The sequence below is a fragment of the Tyto alba genome, unplaced genomic scaffold (assembly GCF_018691265.1).
Source record: "Tyto alba isolate M040663 unplaced genomic scaffold, T.alba_DEE_v4.0 Super-Scaffold_7, whole genome shotgun sequence".
NCBI classification, from domain to species: Eukaryota; Metazoa; Chordata; class Aves; order Strigiformes; family Tytonidae; genus Tyto; species Tyto alba.
The window spans coordinates 29,155,544-29,179,655 of record NW_024881328.1 but is presented as its reverse complement, the minus strand read 5'-3'; the positions used below and the strand labels follow the sequence as shown (position 1 = coordinate 29,179,655).

At 37.0% G+C, this 24,112-nt stretch overlaps 1 protein-coding gene across 3 annotated transcripts in view; it reads right to left on the bottom strand.

The window, feature by feature from the left end:
- The window catches only part of PARD3B (par-3 family cell polarity regulator beta), a 432,753-nt gene that overhangs the window by 224,476 nt on the left and 184,165 nt on the right, over positions 1-24,112 (bottom strand). For all 3 annotated transcript variants that reach the window (XM_042783978.1, XM_042783979.1, XM_042783980.1), the window contains exons 5-8: positions 20,110-20,201; positions 9,630-9,716; positions 5,967-6,092; positions 1,284-1,642 (exon numbers count right to left, since the gene is read on the bottom strand). In XM_042783978.1, coding sequence (XP_042639912.1) covers positions 1,284-1,642; positions 5,967-6,092; positions 9,630-9,716; positions 20,110-20,201 — 664 coding nt within the window. The remainder of the gene's footprint in view (positions 1-1,283; positions 1,643-5,966; positions 6,093-9,629; positions 9,717-20,109; positions 20,202-24,112) is intronic.

Below are 24,112 nucleotides of genomic sequence, written 5' to 3'. Positions count from 1 at the left end.
GATCAGAATTGTGTATTTATGAGCATAAATATAATTTAGAAGGTTTTACTGAAACTTGGTGAAAAGTGGGGAATGTCACATGATTTGAATGCAAAAACTACTGACAGCACGGTGTTAAGAAAGGACAAAGTGGTATTTCAAAGCTTCCATTGGTGAGCTTATTTGCTGATTGGAAATAAACAACCTCAAGTGTTAACAGATAAACGTTTTAACAAGTAATTGGGGAGTAAAATCAGTATTAGCAGGGTTTGCTTATAAGTCACCAAAATCATCCAGGAATAGCAGGGTCCATAAAAATCTTTTTATATTGAGCTGGATTGCTACCCATGTGATAGTTTTCAGAGATATCATGTCAGTATCACATTCCTATAATTTCTAAAAATATAAATTTGTGTTTCAAAATCAAAAGCATTGCACCCAAAATGGGGAAAATGTTGAAGCAGGTTTTGCTAATGCAAAGCTGAAGATTTCAGAAGAAAAAATGAGTGATTTAAGTTAAGAAATAACAAAAATTAAGAAATGACAGCTTGATTACATTCATTATGTGTTAAAAGAATAAAGTTACAGTTTTTAAAAGGGCCATTTCTAGCATCAAATTTAACTTTCAGACAAATCAGAGACAGAAATTAAACAGAAAATATAAACTCTAATTGGGATCTGCTTAAGCACATTTTACTCCATGTGCATATACCTGTTATTCCATGCAAAGACAGACATCTGCATGGAACAGCAATTAAAGATATAGACACAAAATTCGGCCTGCTGACAACTGAATAAATACAGTTGGAAAGCAAAGCTTTGCAGAAAATAAAAAAGGGAAAGTCAGGTAAATCTGTGGTCAACTTCTTGGAAAACATGAAACAAAGCAGAGTATATTTTTAAACATATCTTTAAAAGAACGTCGTTACAGTGCGTTGTCAATTAGCAGATATGAATAAAAATAAGAAAGGTCACCAGCAGATAGTTCAAATTTTTACTCTGTACTTGCAAAAAGGCAGAAGCTTCTCTTAATATCACATGTTGCTAATGAAATACCTTCCACATAATCAGCAACTAAGATGTTTTAAAAATCAGTAAGTCTGGATAACATGCATCCAAAATTTACAAGAGATCTGACTGTTGAGAACGTCACTGTTAACATTCCTTTACCTTTTGAAAGTTTTGGAACTTTCAAATCGTAACTAACTTGTTTGTACTTTTAACATCACTAGTTTAGTTAAAAGTTAAGGTATCACTATAGAGAACATGATACAGAATTAATCATATAATCTCCAAAGACTTACCTTTTTTCAGGTCTATCTTTATTTTCTTTGCATTTTTTTTATTGCCAAAGCCCATAAGCGGAGACAGTGAGGGAGAAGATGATTTTCTACCCAGACGTGGGAGGTTGGGGCTCTTAGCTTGCTGTAGTGTTGCCTGTACACCTGTCTCCAAGCTGCTTGCTCCAGAAAGGTTAATTGTTTTCAGAGCAGGTTTTGGATGAACAGGAGGTGGAATCTTTGGTTTTGGAACTCCTTCTTCATTATCCAGAAAACAAAGAGGTGCAATAGCAGACTTCTCATACTGTTCTCTATTATATGGGGGAAGCACTTCCAAGGTGACACTCTGAAATTTCATTGCCTGACGGAAGATGTCCTGAGCCCTTTAAAAGAAAGGTACAAAAATTCACATAACAAACCATAAAATTGGGGCAAAGTTTGAAGTTGTTTACAGTGAATAAGACAAAAATTTATCTTAAATGTGAGGAAATAACCATACTTCCATATCTACAAGGTCCCTTTTCTAAAAAGTACGCATGAGATTTCTAAGCTACAGCATGTCCTTACATTTCAAGTAGGAACAGCACATCTGTCAGGATTCCTAGGCTGCTATGAAAACACACCAGCCAGAATGAACACAATTCTTCATGTGGAGCATCAGGAAGGTAAATTCTGAAGGCCAAAGCTCATCAAAAGACACCTCAAGTTATAGCTTGCTACTTTTTTCAAGTGTTTGTCTGTTACATATTTCCTTGTTGGCATAGAGGCACATTGAGCACTCAGAACCAATTGCTCTGGTGGATACATCTACTCTAAGCAAGCTCAAGACGCCTTTTTTTCCGAGGACAGCCTAACTGTCCCTCAGATTCCTTCATCATCCCTACTGCAACTGCTGGCTGATTCTACAGCAATAAAAAAGGATGAGGGTATAGGATATATGGCCATCTTCAGAAGAAATATTATGACTGCAAATGGTGCAATAGAAAAGGAAGATGGTATGGAATATACAGACATCACAAAAAAAACTGATGACCAAAAAGGTGCAACTGTTTATGTGTTTCTACATAAATAGATAGGTAGAGATTACATCTTCCAAGCAGTAACCTCTTGCTAAGGTAGATATATGGACTTTACTTAATATTTTTATAGATGTGCTCAATAGCAACACCAGAAACTGTGTTAGAGCATTTAATAAAATTACTCCCCTTGAACAGATAACATGGTAACAATACAGTGTTTGGGTTCCCACGCACTGCGAAGCAATTAAGACAAGTTGGCCAAAACAACTGTTCATAGAGCCTTCCTTGGATTTTGAATAACCCATAGATTGGTCAATCAAGACATTTTATGAACCTTAGATTCTAAAGAAACAATGGTGGTGTCTCTCTTTCTATGCTTTCCTCTCCTATCTTCTTACGAAGTTGTCTGATCTTCTTCCATATTGCAGAAGACAACTTAATTACAAACAGAAGTAGTAGCTGAAGCATGTTTTGAGAATGAAAAATCAAGGACTTCTGTTTAGCAGGATTGAGTCAAGAGGGGAAGTAATGGCCATATTAATTTTTAAATAAGTCATGGGATCCTTTTGAAAACAGTTTATATACCTCCCACCTTTTTGTAGCATGCTTGTCAGGCAAAGCCAGTATTTCACCTAAGACTTGGCTTCTGATTTACAGTCAGTTATGCAACAGCAATCAATGTTGAAAGTACTTCCAAAATAAACAGTTTTTTACACTGATACAAAAAGGAAGCCCCTGCAAAGATCAACATTTTGAATACACACCTACCACTTTCCCAGATCAACACAATACCTCCTCTACCTTGCAGCAACAGGTAGTGGAAGGGAGGGGCTGTTTCAAGAGGGTTTTCTGCAGCACAAGGATGCTGAAGTCAGGGGCAGTCCCAATGGCTACTGCTGTGGGAAGGAATCATCTTGGCTACAATGAGTGTACATGCACCAAGAGTCAGAATAATCACATTCATTGACAGGAGACATTGTCAGAAGAGAAACCTCAAACTTGGAAAAGTAGCCGGGAGAGTGTTGTAGGAAGGTAATCTTCCAGCACCACCCCCAAAGGTTAGGTTTCACAACTGTAACAGGACTGTCCCACCGTGTCTGCAGGGGTTATAGGTTATCTGCTCACCTATAGCCTGTGAAGGTTTTCAAGGACAGACCCTACCCTAATTGTAGAAACCATGACATGCTCCCAGCATAACGATGTAAAGTTTTAACTGGGTTTCTTTCACACCCCATCTTCATCCTTGCAAGTAGCCACTTGGTCATATGTTACAAGGTAATTTATTAACTTGGTTTCAGATGATGAATATTTTAAATATATGAAAGAGAAAATATAAGATCTCCTTCAAACAAAAAAATAGTGGAAAAAATGCAAGACATCCCATGGGAAAGCCTAAATGCAGTCTTCAGGGGCAAAATAACTGGCTGCACTTCAAAGAGAAAAATTAATGGATGGAGAAATTTACATTTCTTGAGACCCCAAATGCATACTTTAAAGAAATAAGGGAGTCAATTAAAAGAGGTGCTAGAAACTCTGCAACACAACAGAATGTAATTGAATAGATTAACAGCAAATGAAAAAGCAGACCAACAGTCCCAATATATGAAACTATTACAAACATGGGAATACAGAAAGTAGGCTGCTGCTATTACAGCTGCAGAAGCAGAAATCATCAGGAGCAATACTAGAAAGTCTCTGCTGAAAACAGAAAGAGACAGTATGTAACAGTCTCTGCTAAGTGTTAAAACAGCTTTTACAAAGGTTATGAAGCAATGTCAATTTGAAACTAGCAAACCAATTTTCCTCTTAAAGGAGAATCTGATCACTATTTCTGGGTCAATAGTCATTGGGACAATACTTCGTCACATCCATTACCATTACTGCATTCTGTAACTTGGACTTCTGTCAGGTTAGGATGGTTATGTCATGCCAGATGAAAACTAAAAGGCATATTCACTGAGATTACTTTCAATCTGGAAAGCTCCTTTCTTTAGCCGTTCTCAACAGCCAGGAAAGAGAGATGATGCAGAAGGCTATTCTGGAAGGCAATCCAGCAGAACAACGTAACAGCATATGGGGCCAGGCTAGAGCTTGTCCAAAATACTCCCCTCAGTCCCCAAATGGATGTTGAGTCCTCACTGCCCAAAGTTTTCCTCCTCAGATCCAATGCTACTGCAAGCACACTACTTGTTATTATAACGTAAGGTGACTTGGACCAACTAAATGACCAGAGATTGTCTAACAAGACTGGCCTCAATAAACCAACAATTGTCTTTGTAAATATCCCTTCCAACTCCCAAAACTTTACACAAACTTGAAGTAAGTGAAGTGTCCTACATTTATAATTTTGAAGAAAATCCTGACAGAGAACTGGAAAGTTTACTGCAATATTTCTAACTGTCCCCAAACCCAATAGCCTTACAGAAAAGTATGCAGAGTCTTCCACTCCACAAACATCTCATGGGCTTAAAGTCTCTGGAGATCTAGTTGCATTCTGAAGAGAACACAACGGAGACAAGAAATTTGTAAAGAAAAGATCACATTCTGAAGAGAACACAAAGGAGTCAAAAAATCTGCAAAGAAAAGATCACATGATTTTGAAAAGAGAGGTTTTGATTCAGGCAAAATCTCACTTGAGAAGGCTACATCTTCATTACAAAATTGCACAGGTGAGGCAATGAACATTTTAATATGATACCAACACATGCTCTGATAAAGTTGCTATCTTATGTAAGAACTTTCCACAGGTAGAAGAGAATAGCATGAACTGTATCACAGCAGAATACATTTATGCCCAAATATACAGAAAACAGTAACTTGAAAAACTATCAGGCGGCAAAAAGCACAAACTATACTGGGTTTATGAAAACCTATTTTGCAAATATTTATCCCTAACAGTGAAACTACATATCAGATTTTTAGTCTAGAAACCTTGAACTTTACTTACTGTTTAGAAAGTTAAGCCTCAACTCCCTTGAGATCACAATAGGTTTTTTTTATATTATAAACAGTCACTCAGCTGTCTAAACATATGTAATAAAAGTAAAAACAAATTACTATTTAATTACTACACCAAATATCTGTGAAATTTGAGAGGCTATTCTTTTTTGCAACAATGTCACATTAATTCACCACTGATCAAAGCAACCTGTTACTTAATTTGAGACAGATAATAAATGTCAACAGATTTTTAATAGAAGTCATAAGAGGTGGGACTTACCATTTAGATCATCTAATCGTAGTTTGACAGTACTAGCTTTTTTAAAAAATTAAATGCCTAAAAAGCTGCAGCACCAAAAGAAAAAAATCTTATTCCATTTGCAAAAGAAAATTAAAAAACATACTGTAAAGCTGACTCATTATGAAAGTCTTATAAAGAAAAAAATTACAAAGAAAATATGGGAAAAAAACCCAGAAGAATTAGAAAGTGAAGATAACTATTAAAAAGCTTAATGCTATTTAAATGAAGTAAGCACAATAAGTTGACTAAGACGACAAGAAGATTCCTCTCCTCAAATTTCATCTTATTCGGAGGTTTCGGAAAGAAAATTAGAAAATTTCTGACAGGTATCAATTTTACAGGCATTTTACCTGAAATAAATACTAATGCCTTTGCATGAATCACTTCATAAACACAGCACTGTATATAATCCTGGCTAGTTAAAAGTATCAGTAAACCAGCACTTACTGCGCAAAGGTTTTATCTGTAAGGTCCACATGGTTAATCTTCACAATGCATTCATTTTCATGGAAAAGCCCATCACGCCTAGATCTGCTATTTTCTTCAATACCACGGATGAAGAGTCCCAGCATCCTAAAAGGCAAAAAAAAAGTAAAAACTACCCTTATTCTGCTGGTATGAATTTATAGCAACCAAAAATAGATATTAATCTCTACTGTGTATAAAATGAGATGGAGTAGACCATTATGAAGTGCTTAACCTAGAGAAAGGATTTCCAGCTCATTTTTTAATTAAAAGGGAGGGGATTGCAAGAAATACCAAGATAAATTGCTGGACACTAATGCTGTACTACTTGTGAGAACTTCTGGAAGCATTAAGTCCTGTAGGTCATACTTGGAGAAACACAGGAAAAGACGTAGATCTCCCCATCCAATTAAAAACTGGAATATAGCTTCTGCAATATTTTCCTGCCACTAAGTAAGATTACCTTTCTCCAAAGAAAAGCACAAACAGATTAAAAGTAATTTTCTAACTCGACTATAATAAACTAAATGGGCATCAGAATAAGATAGAAAATAACCACTATTTCTACATCTGAAAAGTCTCTGAAACTTTTTGACTGTCAAAGACCCTTGTTTTCACACATGACAACAAGACTATTTATTCGTGTGGCAGGAGAGCAGCAGAATATCAAAACCTAAGTTGTTTGTTACCAGGTTATGTGCAAACTGAAAACTGAGGTGCAGCACAGAAACTTCTGATAATGTGTTGAGTGAACAAGTGTGTACGGTGCAAAATTCCAGTGTGGTTAATTCTGCTGGGAGCACTAGGCTATTTCTGACCTACCTGGAGCATCTCTGTATTGCAGACTATCACTCAACGTAGAGATATCCAATGATACCAGTATAATGTCCAAAAAACCTGACAACTGCATGTTTGTGAAAACCTTTATGATCAAGTTTTATCCACTAGATTTCTGTACCACATCAGCATCAAAGACAGATGACCTTCAGAGACCATATTCTATTGGTTACACTCCATAAAATATTAATGTGCAATTTCCAATGTGCCAGCACTCCGATCACAAAACAGAAGTCTTGTATTTTTTCTCAGATTCATGACTGTCCCTCATATTTAAGTCCATTCAAGAGAATCACAGCACACCAGTAACTATTTCAAATGACACTATATTAACTGTGCATCTGATTTTAGATTTACTGTTTAAGATTTTAAAATTTATATTTATGGCATATCAATATACTGTAAGTGAATACTTGGTTCCTACTGAATATTACTTCTTCAAAACATCTAACAGAAAAAAAAAAAGATTTAATCTATTTCATAAAGATTCTCTTGCCACCCGTGTTACCCTTCACTGGGGGATTCAAAGGGGCAGTGGTGGTGAGGGGCTGCAGTCCTATTGATGACAAACATCCAAGTAGGGGCAATCAAAAACCTAAGCCCTAAGAACTAATGATGTATAATTACACTAAGATGCAAATCAATAAAAGTAGAGAAATAAATTACAAATTAAGTTGGTTGCTCACTAATCCTGTTGTGCTTGGATGCTCCACCCATACAATGCAATAGGATTGCCCACTTGTCTGACACTTGTGTGTTCTGTAGTACCCGAGTGGCTTGAGTTACATGTGCTTTGATAGCTTGAATTCATTGCTCCATTTCTTTTTTTTACAGCCTCCATTTTAGCATTATTTTAATGCACTATTAGATTTTAATTTCATTTTTTTATGATATCTAAGTGCAAAAGAAAAGGGAAAAATTACTTCCATTAGTTTTGTAGTTCCTGTATTTGGCAAGATTTTTTAATTTAATACAATGTTTTAACTACCTCTAGAAAAATTTTGCTCTGTGGCAACACTAGGCTAAAGACAGCATTACCTTATTAGAAGATAACTTTACAACTGAAATACCAGAGCAAGCCATGGCCAGCGTGCCCCCATAAATTGTACATTGACAGTAACAGAAATAAAAGATGGTCTTCTGTACTTTCTCATGTTATGATGAGTTAAAATTTATACACTAGTCTCAGGTTTGATTAAATAAGAGGGACAACCAATTTAAGTCACTCTAGTGCTTTTACAAAGATAACGGTATGGTTCTGCCAAAGGTCATTAAAATTTCAAGACAACTGTCTAAACAAGTAGTTCATCTGTCAAAAAAACCTTTGCTCTGAGGGATCCCCAAAAGCATTTGTAAATAAGTATGTATTAATGTACATACAATGTAGACCAACGAACTCCACTCTTTCTTCATGGAGGTCTTTAAAAGCTGCACCCAACAATGATACTTCAATACAGAACTGTATTATGGTCACAGTAATGACTGATTTTAATAGATTGCAATTTCATCACATTTTTTATCTAATGATCCTGAAATATCGTGTACACACTACAACTTCTAGGGCATGTCTATAACAAGAACTATTGTCTGCATTTCATGATGGGTGTAACAAACACAAGTGCCTTTCTCAAGATAAACAGGCAGCCTGCAAAGCCAAGGACACAACTCAGACCCCCTACAGTTCCCATCGAAGACCAACTTTTCCTTGAGACAGTGATGACGTTTTTCCAGGCAGCAGGTGGACATCTATTTCCCCTTTTGGCAAATAAAACATTCTGAATGAATTTGGATCTACTTACAAACACAGATCTTGACAAGAAAACATTTACACACACAGACCTTTACAAGGAAATTTAATCCTTCACATTCTCTGCCACACATGGAAGTTGACAAGTAAAGAAACACTTAAAAATTAGACATTATTTACTTTTGTAGTAATTGTCTTTGTGTTACAGGCAGCCATCTTACTATAAAATAGTGTCATTTGTGGCACTGACAGTTTCCCATCTCTTATTCAGGGCTGCCAGTGTCAAGCCTCTGTATGTCAAATTTCAGCCTAGAGGGTTTTTTTTGTTGTTGTTTTTTTTTTTTTTTTAAACATCTGAGTTACATAGGTTGGAAAACAGTTATAATGAAAATGCTGACACAGTCTTAACTACAGTACATCAGTATGAGCACGCTGCTATAATAGGCTTTTGTGATCTCAAGAGACTATGTTAAATCATTTATAATTAAAGTAATTGTATTGTGACAAAGAGAAGTTCATGGCATAGTGCACATTTCATAAATGCTATACAACCAAATCTGAAAGGTGGCTTGAAAAATATAAGGCATGACCAGGCAAGCAAATTTTTTGAGCTTTCTTGTCTGTTGTGTCACTAAGGAAGGGCCTATGCGGAGAAATCTAATTGGAAAAGAAAGAAAACAAAACAACAAACCCAAACATAAACCCCCACACACAACCAAAACCAAACCCCCATACCCACAAAACCAATCCAACACCACAAAAAAACAAATAATCCTCCAGATCCCACACCTTTAGTATTACATTATTCTACAGACAGTGTAGTTTACCACTGAGAAAATAAAAACAGAGGCAATTAAAAGGACATATATGAACAAAGGTATTGGTATTGTCTCATACATAACTTAGACTACTAAACATTTTAGCTATGGAAGACAGTGTCATTGACCAATTTTCTTTTGAGCATTTATTTTCCTTATGGTTAAATAGTAGGTTTCTTAAGAGAACCACAGCTGAAATGCTTTCAATAATATACTTCTTGAGCAACGCAGAAAATATCTTACCTTCCACTCAAAGATGAAAAAAAGGGCACTACATGTATTCCCAAGGGTCCCCCTTCCCCAGAAATCTCCACTGTTTTTGTAATTTCACTAAAAAAGAGCACAGGGAAACACATTTCATATGCTTCTTCACAGTATTCTCTATGTTAAAAACAAATTCCTGATTGATCGGATAGCAGAAAGGATAGAAAAAATATTCGACTCAGATCTCACTAATATATAAAAATACAATGAAATGTAAAAAGGCTATCAAATTCTTTGGGTTTTTTAGATTAGCATTTGTGTACTTTGAAAGGGAAAGACAGCAAGTACCAGACATTTTCCTAAGTCATCCCTTAATTAAATTAACTCAAATATTAAAGAATAAGCTTTTAAGTCAGGAGAGACTTCATCATAAAAAATAAAAAAAAAGGTTATTCTATGTGCTCTTAATTTAAGCTCTGCATGAGCTGCTTTAGTCAATTTCCCCATGTGGACACATTATAAACATGAATTTCACACACTAAAAACATCAACCCAATAAGCAAATTAGTCAAATCGTATTTAAGTATCTTGATTTCTGCCCTCAGTGGCATACAGCCTCACCAACAAACAAAGAACAAAACAAACTGTAATCAAAATTGCAACTCAGCTCATTTTATTAGGAAGTTTCCTTCCTCAAACACCATTATCAAAACCCACTATATTATCTCTGACAGTTTTTTGCTGTTTCATGGCTATGTGCTGTTTCACTTCCTATTGAGTATTTTATGCTGCCAGCCTAACAGTGACCTTAACTCTATTCTGGGTGATCATAATTTGAAAAGGAAGGTACTTGAATTGGCTAGAATGTTGTGAGTTTTTTTTAAAAAAGTGAGGGGGAGAGAGAGAGAGAGAAAGAGAGAGAGAAATAAGTAAGGTCTGTATTCTAACAGATCACGTTCCTTCTTTCTGTACTAGTCTACATCTTCTGTAACACCCCCTCCCCTCAAATTGTACTGAATACCATCAACACTCAGCATTAGCGGCCAGTGGACAACTACTGGTATTAACATTTACATTAGAACACCCTAATGCATTCACGCTATAAGAAGCTCTACACTTACATGCCAACCCTATACCGTTTACAGAACATGTAAAACTGAACCAAACGGCCACTTTATATGCCACCGTGAGTTAAAGACTCAGTCTAACTGGTGCAAGTGCAGGCTGCTGTTAAGAAAACGACTTCTGACCTTTCTCCTACAACCATGCAACAGATTTAGAGAGTGCGTATTTGCAAGATGAGAAAGATGACCAAAGCCAACCCTGCCGCCCCACATGATTTTTCCTAGCACAAGTTCCTCCGGGACCAGCTGATCTCAATGACCCACAGTGTTGCCACCCTTTGATCTGATGCAATTGGCAACAGAAATGCACAGGCGTATGGGGGGAATCTGTGCCTACCCTTGGAGTGGCACCACAGTTACACCAGATCAGATACAACATAAAACCACCTCACAGCTAAACCCTCTCACAAGGAGGACAGTTACTTCAATTGACCTTAGACAAATTCTAGCACTGCTTCCTAATAACATAGGAGTATTTTATTGGGGTTTTTTTGTTACGAGGTTATATCCAGCTGCATAATGATTACTCAGAAGCAGGTTGCCCTACGTACAATAATTCTTAGCTTGGTCAGCTAACTATGAAATAAGACTGGAAAATAAGTTTATAGAACTTTCTTTTGGTTTTGGAGTTGGGGGAGAGGGGTTGGTTTGTTGGGAATTTTGGGAAGGGCTTTTTTGTAAATAATTCTTCCAAGGAGACTGACACTGGAGTGAATCTATATTCAGTAAAAATGAAAAGGACAGACCCTGAACAACAAACCACTACTGATCCCACTGCAACAGACTTTCATGTTACTATATTTATAACACAGGCACAATCAACAGGCATTTCTATTTGCTGAATTTTTGTTTCCTGTATTCCCCTCTCTTCATGTATCAAACAGGGAATTCCTGACAAAAACTTCCTGTAAGTTTTTTTTTTTTTAATTTTTTTTTTATTTTTTTTTTTAGTAAAACTGATCAGAGAAGCTAGTCAGGAGTGGTTACCAAGAACTCAAAAATGCATGCATAGGAAATTAACTCTTCTTTCAGTTCCATCTTCTACTTCCTCCAATTCTCTTACACACAAGAAAAAATAAAATAAAAAAAATTAAAGGGTTGCCTTTTCAGCTTCTACAGAATCAAAACATACAAGCAAATTAAGTAGCCAAATCCTACAGATCCAGAAAAGAATAAGAAGTAGTGAATGGGCTTTCATTTCAACAAGGAAAATTTAAATAAATTACAGTTGTCCCCAGATAACCCTGTATTGCTTAAGTACTCCAGGAAAGAGTTGTCTTCCTAAGCAACTGTAAAATAGAGCAGGAATTTTTTTGAGCGCTATCACAATAGACGGGTTAGCTGTCATATTAAATCAATGCACTTACAGTTATAAGTAGGCTCAAAGCCAAAGAAAACATGCAAGTTTATTTTTAAATCTAACATGAAATCTACACACTAAGAAAAAATAGGTTTCTTTGTGAAAACAAATAACTCATGTGTACACTGTGTATTACTTTTAAAACCATTGTGTTACATCCTAAAATTTATGGATGTACTAAAGCACTAAATATCCAGAATAAGAGGTCACTCTGTATACATACATTTCTCTCTCTCTCTCTCTCTCTCTATATATATATATATATATATAAAATAGGTACTTTAGAATGATAATTTAAATCTTTAAATCAAATATCTATGAGTCAGAATGACTTTTCATTATCAAATGTGATTCTTAGTTACTTTTGAGAAGAAAACTGCCCTTCACAATAACTTTAATAGATCTTTGAGGACATACTGTTTGTATATTATACCTATGAAAGCCAGACAGTTAAAAAATTAAAAGGCAGGATATCTGGGATTCGTGTGGTTTTTTGGTTTTGTTTAGCAGCCTCAAACATTAGAGTCTTGAAAAAATTTGACATCAATCACTCATGCTGTCCATCTTCCAGCAGGCTTAATCTGCCCACAAGAACAGCTGAATTCCAGCAGTGTGTTATTCCACACTGGCTTACAGTTTACACTACACTGGAGAGAGTATCCAGGAACAGGGCACTGCTGAATGAGATCCTGAACAGAATGAGCTTTAAGAATACTAATTACTAAACTCCACAGGCACGAGGGCCACCATGGTGCTGACACTCCTCAGTTTGACAAAGTCAAGTTAAAAAACTGAAAGAAGGGTGGGGGAGAATGCAGAATAGCTTTCCACTGCTGGTTGATAGCTGTGATATTGACAACAGAGAAGGTAATTTATGGATTTTCTGCAATATTCAACACATTTAAAAAACAACCCCCCCCAAATAGGAAAAGACTAAATTCCCAAAGTTAGTAACCTACTAGTCACCTACTCCTATTTTAAATCTCCATTATACATCTTAAATGAATTTTGCAGTAAAAAACAAAACAAGTCTGGCCTAACAAAGTTGGGGTCCCCATTGCTAGCTGGGGGCAAGAGGCTGAGAGCATCAGTGAGCAATGCACAGAGGGTGCCTCAGTGTGCTACACTGCTAGTATCTCCTGCGTGTTCTTCAAGGAGCAGACAGAGCTCCTACCTCAGAAAATACTATCCTTGCTGAGTTTGCAACCCAATTTCTTTGGAATATGTACAGATATATTCTTACATCAATCAAAATAAGTGAACTTTTGAAAAGCATTTATGTCAGGGAAATTTAGCAGAATTGCAGGGTTCACCCCAACTAGAAACACGGTGCTCAGGCTTCTTCAAATGCGTGCTGGCATCTCCCTTCCCCTCGCTGCACTCAAGGTGCCTCAGAGGCCTCGGTGAAGAGAGAACACCTGCCTAGCATGACCTGACTGTGGCATGCAAGACCACATTCAGTGCTGCACTATTGATTTTTAACCTGAAGCAGCTGTCATCATTTAATATTTAAATTCTTCATTGCTTGATGTTTATTGATTTCTGCCAGATTCTTTACAGTCTATCACATTTGTCAGGAAGGCTTGCCATGCATATTATTAAAAATGTTGATGAGTATAGTTCAGCAGAGAGAAAGAGATGTACACGTGTGTAGCAAGCACGCACAGCAGTCCATTTGTAACATGGAAAGCAAAATTTAAATGGAGTGCTGCACTTTCAGCAGTGCATATTCAGTGGTGAATCAGTCTGATCTTCAGATTGGCAGTGCCCTTGCTGTCAAATACTATAGCTCCCTCTCTTGAAAACTGTATCAAGAATTAGCAATTTGTCAGTTATGCAATGGGAAAAGATCTCTTAGCTGAAAGCTTCTCTGCAAACTACCCAATAATACCGAAGAACTAATCTTAACCACTGAGCACACCAATGCTTAAAAGGGACCTCTCTCCAGAAATAAACATTTTGGAGTTTTGCAGCAGGACCTGGTCCACTAAGGCGCTTCGACCTTTCCCAATTACAAACACTAGGAGAATCTTGGTAGGATTTCTCTTGTAGAATGCCGTAGATGCAGCCTAAAGCAGATTAACTGTTTTGTAACATACTGAAGACAGTACCTTGGAAAAACCTGCTTCCTGCATGGGTTATTGGGCAAAACTTTTCTTCATGTGTATGTCCCAAGAATCTACTATCTGGAGTAAACACAGATCAAGTATTTATCATTCCAATGGCATATTCTTTTGCCATTTTAGTCTTATCCAACAATTGCACGTAAGTCTTCAACACAGGCACAACATGACGAAGCAAAAACCTTTGAATAGATCACCGAATTCCTCATACGCTTTTAAGAAAAGGTACAGATTAGTAAGCCGCTGTATCTGAAAAAAAATCTCTTAGCACCAGATGTCAATGTTTCCCTTGCAGACAGAAAAGCACAGCTGATATTCTGAACATGCTTTGTGGCGTTTTTATTGACCACAGCCAAGTAAAAGGCAAAGGAAATGTCACTCAGATGCAGAGAGCTCACAAGTGAAGTTATTAAGCTGCACTTCTTTACTTGTTCTTCACTTGCACCTCCAGCCTCACCAGCCAAGGCTGCCATTCCAGGGGAGGAGAGTGTCCTTAACAAGGGGTGCTGACATTTGGTAGAGAGCACAGGTCTACAGGTGATGTCAAGTTACTAAAGGGAATTTTAAAGAGGAAGTATGCACTGACTTATTCAAATAAAGAGGGTGATGACTCACTCTGTCCATATACTTCTTTCACATATTAAAACACTACAGTTGCTGATGGTAATAGAGCATTTGTACCCGTTCTCCCAGAGCGGCTTCCAGACTAGACAGCTCAATTAAAGCTGTCAGACAGCACATTTCCCACCCACTTCCTACCCCTTTTCCACATTTTTCCTTCTTTTTAAACTAGATGTTCAAAAGCTCTGTTGAAAATGTCATGAATACCCTGAAGAAGAAACCAGAGCTCAAGATGCTAAACAGCGTGAACATATTCAAATAATGAAAATCTGAGAAATATCTAAATAGGGATGGAGAGCACCCTGCAAGGAGCGGAGAAAGCAACTGAACATTCAGAGTCAAGAAAGAGTTTCCAGGCACAGTTAAGGAAACTGCTCACTCGCTTTTAGTGGAGACGGGCACATTTCAGCTGCTCCATTCTACACAAAACTAAACAAACCATCCACAAAGTTGAAATATTTTCTATGAAATAATGACAGAATCTTCCAGTTTCAGATCTGAAAGGGAACTAATCACGCTCTCCTAACTAAAATGCATTATTCTAGTAAAGATGCTACTGTAATCCAGGTATTTTATCCCCACGAAAATTAGTTAGTTCTCACAAGATTAACTGTCTAAAGGTTTAGAGAGAAACCAGACAGCCTGCAGACACCAGGTTTTTGCATCTTTTTTTCTTTAAATCAAGTAGTTCCAATTCTGTGTTGTTAGGCTAATGAAAGACACAGTAGGTTAAAAAAAAACATGGAGAAGGAAAAACCGCTGCAGTTACACTTTAATTATGTATCTACAGTGCTTAAACCAAGGAACTGACCCTGACCTCCACTAAAAAGAAGTGGGAAGACAGCAAAACAGAGCATAATGAAAACACATAATGAATTATCTATGCATAAATTACCCTTTGAGTTCCAACTAATCCACTGCTATTAAGCTAAACATCCACTTCCAAACAGATTTGTGTTTACTGCTACCTAACAGTCATTATTACTATGAGAAGACAAGCAAGGTTTTCAAAATCAGTATTTCTATGTATAGTATGCTAAGGGATTAAATGTTAAAGGTTGTGACAAATTTCTACCTGACTTCCGTAGAGTATCAACACCCTGCTGTAACTTTAAAAATCTTTCAGTCCTAGTCCAGAACATGAAGGGAAAGCTAGGAAAAATACCAAATTTTATATACTGATGGCATCAGTTTGGCTTCACTTACTCTGAACATCATCTTTGCTAGAAAATAAATTTAAAAATTCACCTTTGGAAATTACAGGAGGATTGTCATTAGTCCTGTCTTTATTGATTCTATTAAAAAACATGCCAGTGACCCAATGTTTCAAGTCTCTCTTCTAGCAAAGTTCAACTCTCAAAAGGTCAAATTAAAATTTCCAGACTCCTGAGGGATACAGTCCTGAAAAGTTTCCCAGTACTTTTACAGTGAAATGTTTTCAGAGAATCCTGGCAAAGAAACTTCCTTCCTATCAGCTTCTGAATGGAGGAGCTAAAAATCCTCCACATTGCCACTCATTTCATTTACCCAAAATGCAACTAATTTTACCTACTTAAATCAGTGAACTGATTTTCTTCAAATGGAACAGTTTTCCTCCTTGAGTGAGAAATATAAAACAACCCAAGTCTGAAGCCTTTAACTTCAACTGACTAGCCTCCATAATCATAAAATATTAATGATGGTATTCTTTTTTTCCGCTTCCCTCTGAAATACCCATTATTGGCTGCAGTTATAGAAGGGACACTGACCTCAGACATGTTGGTGGTCTGATGAGAAGGCTCAGATAATTTTCTTAGGTGACTAGCTGCTATTTTGCTTAAGTGCTATGGGTCATAACGATTACCAAACTCAGTGACAGGAAGGAATATATTCTAGTGAAAGCAGCAGGGACAACAGTGGTTTTCTCTCTTTCATAGCACTGAGTAGCTCACAATTAGGCTGAAATATTAGCTTTACTAACATAACATTACTTAACATGGCTAATTTAAATGAAGGTTTAATGTATCATGACTTGGTGGTCCTTCACAGCCCTAACATCTTTGAAATACAAGAAGAGAGATATCTGCACAAATCAGAATTATAAATAAAACTTTCTTCCAGATAGAATGGTGTAAAAGTAGTCAAACTAGATATTAAGATGCTAGTTTTACTACCTGTAGAAAAATAGTTTTCTTATTTAATAGTATTAATAAAATCTTCTTTACTTATATTTAATCAAATTAAGATACCAGTAAGATAGATGGTCTCTAGTGACTCATTATTTTACATTATAAACCTATTACTCCTAATGAACAAACTTTTGGAAAAACAAACCCTTCCATTTTAAAGAAAAAGCCATATAAGAATCAAAATAATTGCCTTAAAATTGAAATTCTTTGACTTTTGAAATTCCAGTTAATTTCACAGAAATACCAACTAACTTTGCTTTACAAAAGAATGTGTTTTCAATTCCTCTTAAATTCATTGTTCAAAACAACTTGAATATAATTCACTATTCTGAGGACAAAATCCACATACTACCCATCTCAACACTTGCAGGCAAAGTAGTGTTTTTAAAAATCTCCTCAGGACACAGGAAGCACAAACAAGTTATATTTTGGTAGAATTATTTTACTGGGACCCTGTATTTAAAGAAACACTGTTCCTTTATCTTTATTTTGGGTTTGGGTTGGTTGGGGGTTTTTTTGGACCAGTATTCCTCCTTAATGCATCGATCTCAATCCAGATTAAGACAACTCATTTATCTCAAAAAAAATTACAACCAATGCAGAAAGATTCTTGGGAATGCTTTGTTCTGGCCAGCTTTCTCTCTGCTCCCTGTCTGTTCAACACTGGTGCTCAGGCATCGGTTGAGTGGGCCCCAATCTATATTCTTTATCACCTTCCCTTCCATACTCCTCTGTCAAGACATTTTGAAGATCTCAGCAAAAATCCTAAAAGAGCTACAGAAATCTAGGCTTATTATTGACTGTTTTGCAACATGCCAGAGAAGACCTGGCCATTTCAGAAAACCGAGTACCTCTGAGAAGTATCACAGAGGTCTTTCTCACTGCCGATGTTTCCAGTGGCCACGCTGGAAATCAAGTTATGGAGATTAAAAGCAAATGAGAATCACAACCTGCTTCTGAAGAATCCCGAATGCAAGCAATGACTTGTTTAACTTGATAAACAATAATAAACTCTCAGAAAATTCCTAAGAGGACTCACATGATCTAAAACACCCTAGTAAATGCATAAGGACAGCAGTAAATATGAGCATAACATGCACAGAGCCTGATTAATCCCCATTACAAATTAACGGATGAAGAGACAAATGAGTGCATATATTTGGTAATGCATAATAATTACCTCAGGTGAAACAATCTGTAGAAGTCTTTAGCAACATTCCATAAAGAGGAAATAAGCATTAGCAACTAAACCGACTAAGTTCTGTACCTGCCTGATGAACTCAGAGGCCTGGCAGGTGCAGAGAAAGCTGGAAGAGTACCACTCCAGTTCCTTTTCATGATGAGACCATTCTAAAAATATGTATCAGCACCAGCAGGCAAGAGAAGAAACTACAAAATGTCATACAAAGTAGGTGACGAGGAGGCCTCCAAGAAGGAGGAAAAATGCAGACAGATGAGTTGAAAAGCACAGCCTTACCAAGACAAAAAAAACTCCCGTAAGAGAAATTAAATGGTGACTCAAAGAACAAGAAAAATTAAGAAATTAACTCTCTTACATGGAAGAGACTAATTTTTGACATGCTCTAAAAGGACAGGGGATCCTTCTACCAAAATTCTGGCATGGCCCAGAAGACCACCAAGGTTAGAGTCCCTGCTCTTGCAAACTTCCCCACAGGCTTTAGCTATATAACTTCATGTCTCTTTCCCAGATCTCATCTTGGTAAAATGGGAATATTAACACTTGGGTTTTTTCAGATGTTTGTGAAGATAAATGCTCTAAGATTAAGGCATGCAGATATTGTTTATTTAGTTGCTTTTATTTTATACTGTTTTGACAAACACCTCTAAGGTGCAGAATTATAGCAAATGATTAATTGCTGTCATTAAAATTGAATCGAATTGACTTTTGACATTTTAGCTGTTGTGGAAATTTGCCACATAACGCTTCTTAATTTCATTACACAATGTGCTATGATACCACTACAGTTCTGCAACAAACATAACATACTGGACAAAGGACTGAGCTCCTTCGCCTACATAAAAACATGACTTCAGTACAACTTGAATCACCAGGCAAAACTGGAATTTAAGCTTATGGTGGGACAGAAGAATAGCAGTATGGAAAGATTTTGCTCTAAATTTGCCAGGTCAAATCCTCTATTACCGCCACTGAGGATCTGACTGACCTACATTGTGACACTGTATTGCAGCTTGGCTTGTTAATTGCGGTGTAAGAAATGAAATCTGCAAAATTATTTTATTAATTTCATTTCAGTCACTTAGATTTTTTGCTGGGATTTCAGGAACAATAAACCCCAAAGCTCATTACTAAACCTCTTGAGAACATGTAGTTTCCTCTTGTTTCTGCTATGCAGCTCTCAAATTTTACTGTATTGGCTTCCAATGTAGATTATGTATTTACCTAAGTTTCACTCAAAATTTAGACTGGTCAAAATAAAACTTATTTCCCAAACTATCAATGTGACCACTACCACCTTCAGTTATAACAGCACTGGCCATCTCTGGTTTGTTAGAAATGAAGAGAAGAAAAGGATGCATTCCATCTAACTACTCTAGTGAGGCAATGCACAGGGAAATATTGCAAATATTGGCTATAGTTTTCACAGTGTATAAACATAGATATAAAATCTACTACTGAATATAGCAAAGTAATAACCTTACCACTCAAAAACAGAGGTGACATTTTAACTGAAAAAGATCATTTTCGGATTATATGGTTCAGCTGACTGGTTATATATTGAGATATAATATACTGCCTAGGAACATCCTCTATCTTAAGACATTAAATACTTGCAGGACTGAGTAGAAAGCAAAAACCAGGGTATACAGTAGTAGCATATTACCCCCTTAGCCTTATCCTACAAACACCACAATAAAATCATTCATATTCATCAATGAAGGTAAAAGACTGTCATGTGCAAATATGTGCTTCAGTATGTGAATTGAGTGCATTTTTAGGGTGGGAAAGGGACTAGGAGGAAGAAAGCATGATGATGATGAGCACAATGCAGATTCCCAGGTGCAGCTGGAATGAGAAGTCAGTCTTGTCTTGCATGTTGATAAACCACATTTGAGTCAGCACCAAACAGAAGATGTTCCTACCTGACATGGAGCCGGGCCCTCTGAGCTAACAACAGTTCTGCAGGTCCAGTGAGGTTTATCTCCCCATCCTGAAATGATACCTGGGAAGCACCCTGTTGAGAGATTTTAAAGCATGTTTTGAAACTACATACATATTTATGCATACAGAACAATAGCTGTACTTATATTTTTAGTCAGTATTTGGAAGAGAAAACAAGACATAAGTAACAACATCTCACTGACAGTGAGGACTGAAAGACCCATTCTGTATGCAGTGTAAGTGACAGCATTTGGAGAAGCAGGAGGGTATCTAAAATCCCGTTCCTCACACCAGACTCCCACCATGCTTCCACTGGAGAAGCTCCTGGTAGTGCTTCCTTATCTGTCTATCTAACCTGAATGTCATTCTTCCCCATCCTGAGCTACCTCCTTTCTCGCAATAGATTCCACAGACCTTGGAAAAACCCAATGGCTTTTTTTCTGCTCCTTCTATCCCTTAGTAGCATTTATCTGGTAAAGACATATTTTCACAGTAACTTCACAGAAAAAGAAATTATGTAACCATTTGGCTAGACACAAAAATACAACACACACAGGGACCTGACATCAATGCTAAAGCTCTTGAAAACTATTACTTAACTTTCTTTTTGTGATCCTTAGACTCTTAATGTTTGCATTTTTTTCATACAGGGAGAGGGAAAGAGATACCAATGAGATAAGACCACTGTCAGCAGGTGATATATTAGCTTTAATGTACTGTACTTCAGTGTGACCCTTATGGCAATACTGTAAACAGAGCAAAATTTGTAACAAAGGCCTTCTTTGGAGAGGTCACTTCTGCCAACTCTGCAACAGGAATATAGCTGGAAGACATAAATCTTCAGCTGTCAACACACTTAGAGAATTCAATTCAGAGCTTGATCTTAACGAGATAATGCCTAAAGTTAATCATTATTTTTTTGTTGTTGCAGTGGTACGGTTTTCCAATGTATATACTTGCCATATCAAGTTGTCTCAAGGCAAAAGGTAGCAATGTTATAAATTAATTCCAAAGCACAAAGCCAACTAGATATGTAATCTAATTTTCAGTAAAGGCTCTACACTGTATATTAAAACTTCCAATTTCTCTCAAAAGATGCCTCTACTCAGAAGAATGGCTTTAAAGGTGTGGTGTTTTCAGTCCCTCAAAGATTTGCAGAATGTATTTTCAGTTTATAAGTATCAAGAGAGTTGGGGGCAAGAGCGGGCTGCTTTGTGTTTTTAAAAAGAATCATGACCAGCCTTGCAAGCAGACCTTGGAATATAAATCAAGCTGGATCCCCTTTTGGTTCACATACCGCTTTTGAACCTATAATATTGGTAGCGATTCTCTTTGTGTGTTAATCAGAGCACAAGCCAACAGACTTGGCTTCCACTGCAAGACCAATATAGCTCACTGAAAGCAAACTTCTGTCACTAATGGCAGAACTATTTTAAAAACCGTGTATTGAATGTGTGCCACGTCTTCCGATCACTTTTCACAGTGGAACCACATGTCAAGGAGCAATTCTTGTTATATGAAGCATATTTCCATACTAACCTCATAAATCAGGAAAACAACCTCAAGCAGTGCATTAGCAACAGAAATCTGACACACAGCCTTCATATGTTGACTTCATCTTGAAAAAAGATATCGCCTTGGTAGCAACAGATGCCAGAAGCAGACAAACCTCTTAACAATAATGCTCCCAACAAAGCTAACCTCCTTTAGCTAACCACTGAAAACACTGGTGCTACAAAGGCTCTTCTTTTTAGAAGGCTGAAAATAGCCAAGCCATGAGCAGATTTTGGGTTGTGAATTAACTAGACTCTCTTTTCCTCCAGACACTGGCTGCAACACAGTGCTGCTCAGTGCATGACAGAACTTGCTACTCATGCCTCAGAACTGTTTTGCTATTTAAAGGCTCTCTTGCAGGCAACACAAGTCTGCATAAACTACATTATTTCTAGGCTTTTAGTTACTGTTGTTCTTGCTGTAGTGAGGTTATGTCCATACTTGTCCTCCATCTCCACTTCTTGGGAAACAGATTTCACAGTAATGACAAATACTGATGTTCAGAACAAAATCTCATCTCAAGTTTCTGTTGACTGATTCACAGGTTTTAAACCACAAGAAACCATTTTTTGATCAACAACTTAGATTTGATAAGTGATTCAGCACAACATTGGTAAGGGCACGGTTACACTCAGAGATAAGTAAGAGCTTCTTACAAAAAAGATGGCAGCCAACAGCTTGCTTTTCTGCTAAAGACCAGACCAGCAGAAAGTGTCTTGTAGATGCATAAGAGGATGATTATAGGTACTAGGGGTATCAAACCTTCAGCAGAGGTCCTCAAGAACAGATTTATAAACATGTCATAAATGTTTGAAGGCACGGTCATTCCTGTGTCGGAAAATAATGGTCCAGCCTCGTGAGGTGCCTGACTCCCACATTTTCATCATTCCACAAGAAAAAACCCTGTGAGGAATTAGAGGATGAAGTTTGGAGTCTGTAACCACAATTACAGCTTGCCTTTTTTTTTTTTTTTTTTTTTTAATTTCAGGGTAGAAGCTTGTAAAGAAAAGCTATCCTCTCCTGAGCTGGACAGAAGTGTGCTGAGAGACCAGAAATGCCACAGGGGGAAGTTCAGAGTCACAGCCCCCATCCCGTACACCACTGCCTGGTTTGATTTGAAGGCATACAGTGCTCACACATACCACAGATTATCACATGCTCAAGTCAGTAAACACAAAACCAGATATATTTAAATGCTTAACTGATCAAGGAAACATGAATCATAACACTGAAATTATAATTGAGCTCTCAGAGAATGACATTAGAGCTCCAGTCACGTAACAATCACTACAAATGGACAGATTCCTTTCGTACTTCAGCATTCCATTAGAAGCACAGTAAATTTAAACAGATCATCTCCTGCCCAACTAGCAGAATGATAGCAAAGCAGCAGTGCACAGGGTAAAGATGCTATTAGAAGACAGTTATCCAATACACACAAAAATTCTCAATCTCTTGTTCATATTTCAAAGACTGATTGTCAGTTTTACAATAGAGGAATTAATGATACTGACTCCCAAAACTTGACTCAAATTCAGCTGACATTCTAATAGCTTTACAGTGACAGTGTTGCAGTTTTCACTTAGAAAACAGGAATAAAATCCAAAATGGTGTGATAAAAAGAAAAGCCAAGATAGCATATAAATCTAAGAACAGTGGAAGTTTAAAAATTTATTTACATAGGGATAATTTGAGTTAGACAATTTCTCTTAGTGATGCAAAAAGCATGTTCTTCAAATTAAGACTGAAGCAGGAGAGAGAGCCTATTAAATAATAGCCTTCTGCAAACAACTGTAACCCAAATGCTTGAAATGTCTCATAATTATTATGTGACAGCTCTCAAATTAAGTAAACGTGTATGTGTAACAGTAGAGAGAGTGACAGAGTATATACCAGTAATGTTTTCTACTCCATGAACATGCAGTGTCTTCTCAATTCAACAGTCAGCATGGACATTTATTAGCCCCAACGATAAATATGATGGAGTCAGTCACGGGTCTGAGGTTAGGGAGTATGAGAAATTCTCATTTTTTTCTTGATTTTTTGATAATGCTCATTTCATACAAAACCACTAAATGTTCTGGGAAAAAAATCAACAGTGACACTTTTGGACAGAGACATTAATGTATCAGTTTCTGGATAGAAAGAGGGAGAGGCAGAATTGACTGAAAATGGTCAAAACAGCCATTTTTATTTCAAACAAAGGGTGCAGCCCTGAGCAGCTAACACAGCACATGGCTGCCCTGACAGTCAGGTACTGACCAGCCCCATTCCTCTGTTTCTTCACAATGACCGCAACCTAGAAAACCTGGATTTTCGTAACTTAAAAAAACTGCACTATATCTATTTTCTAACTAAACTCTGGTCATAATGTAATTTTGCATTACATTTTAGCTAAAAATAAATCTTTTCTTGAGCTGCTTCTGCAGC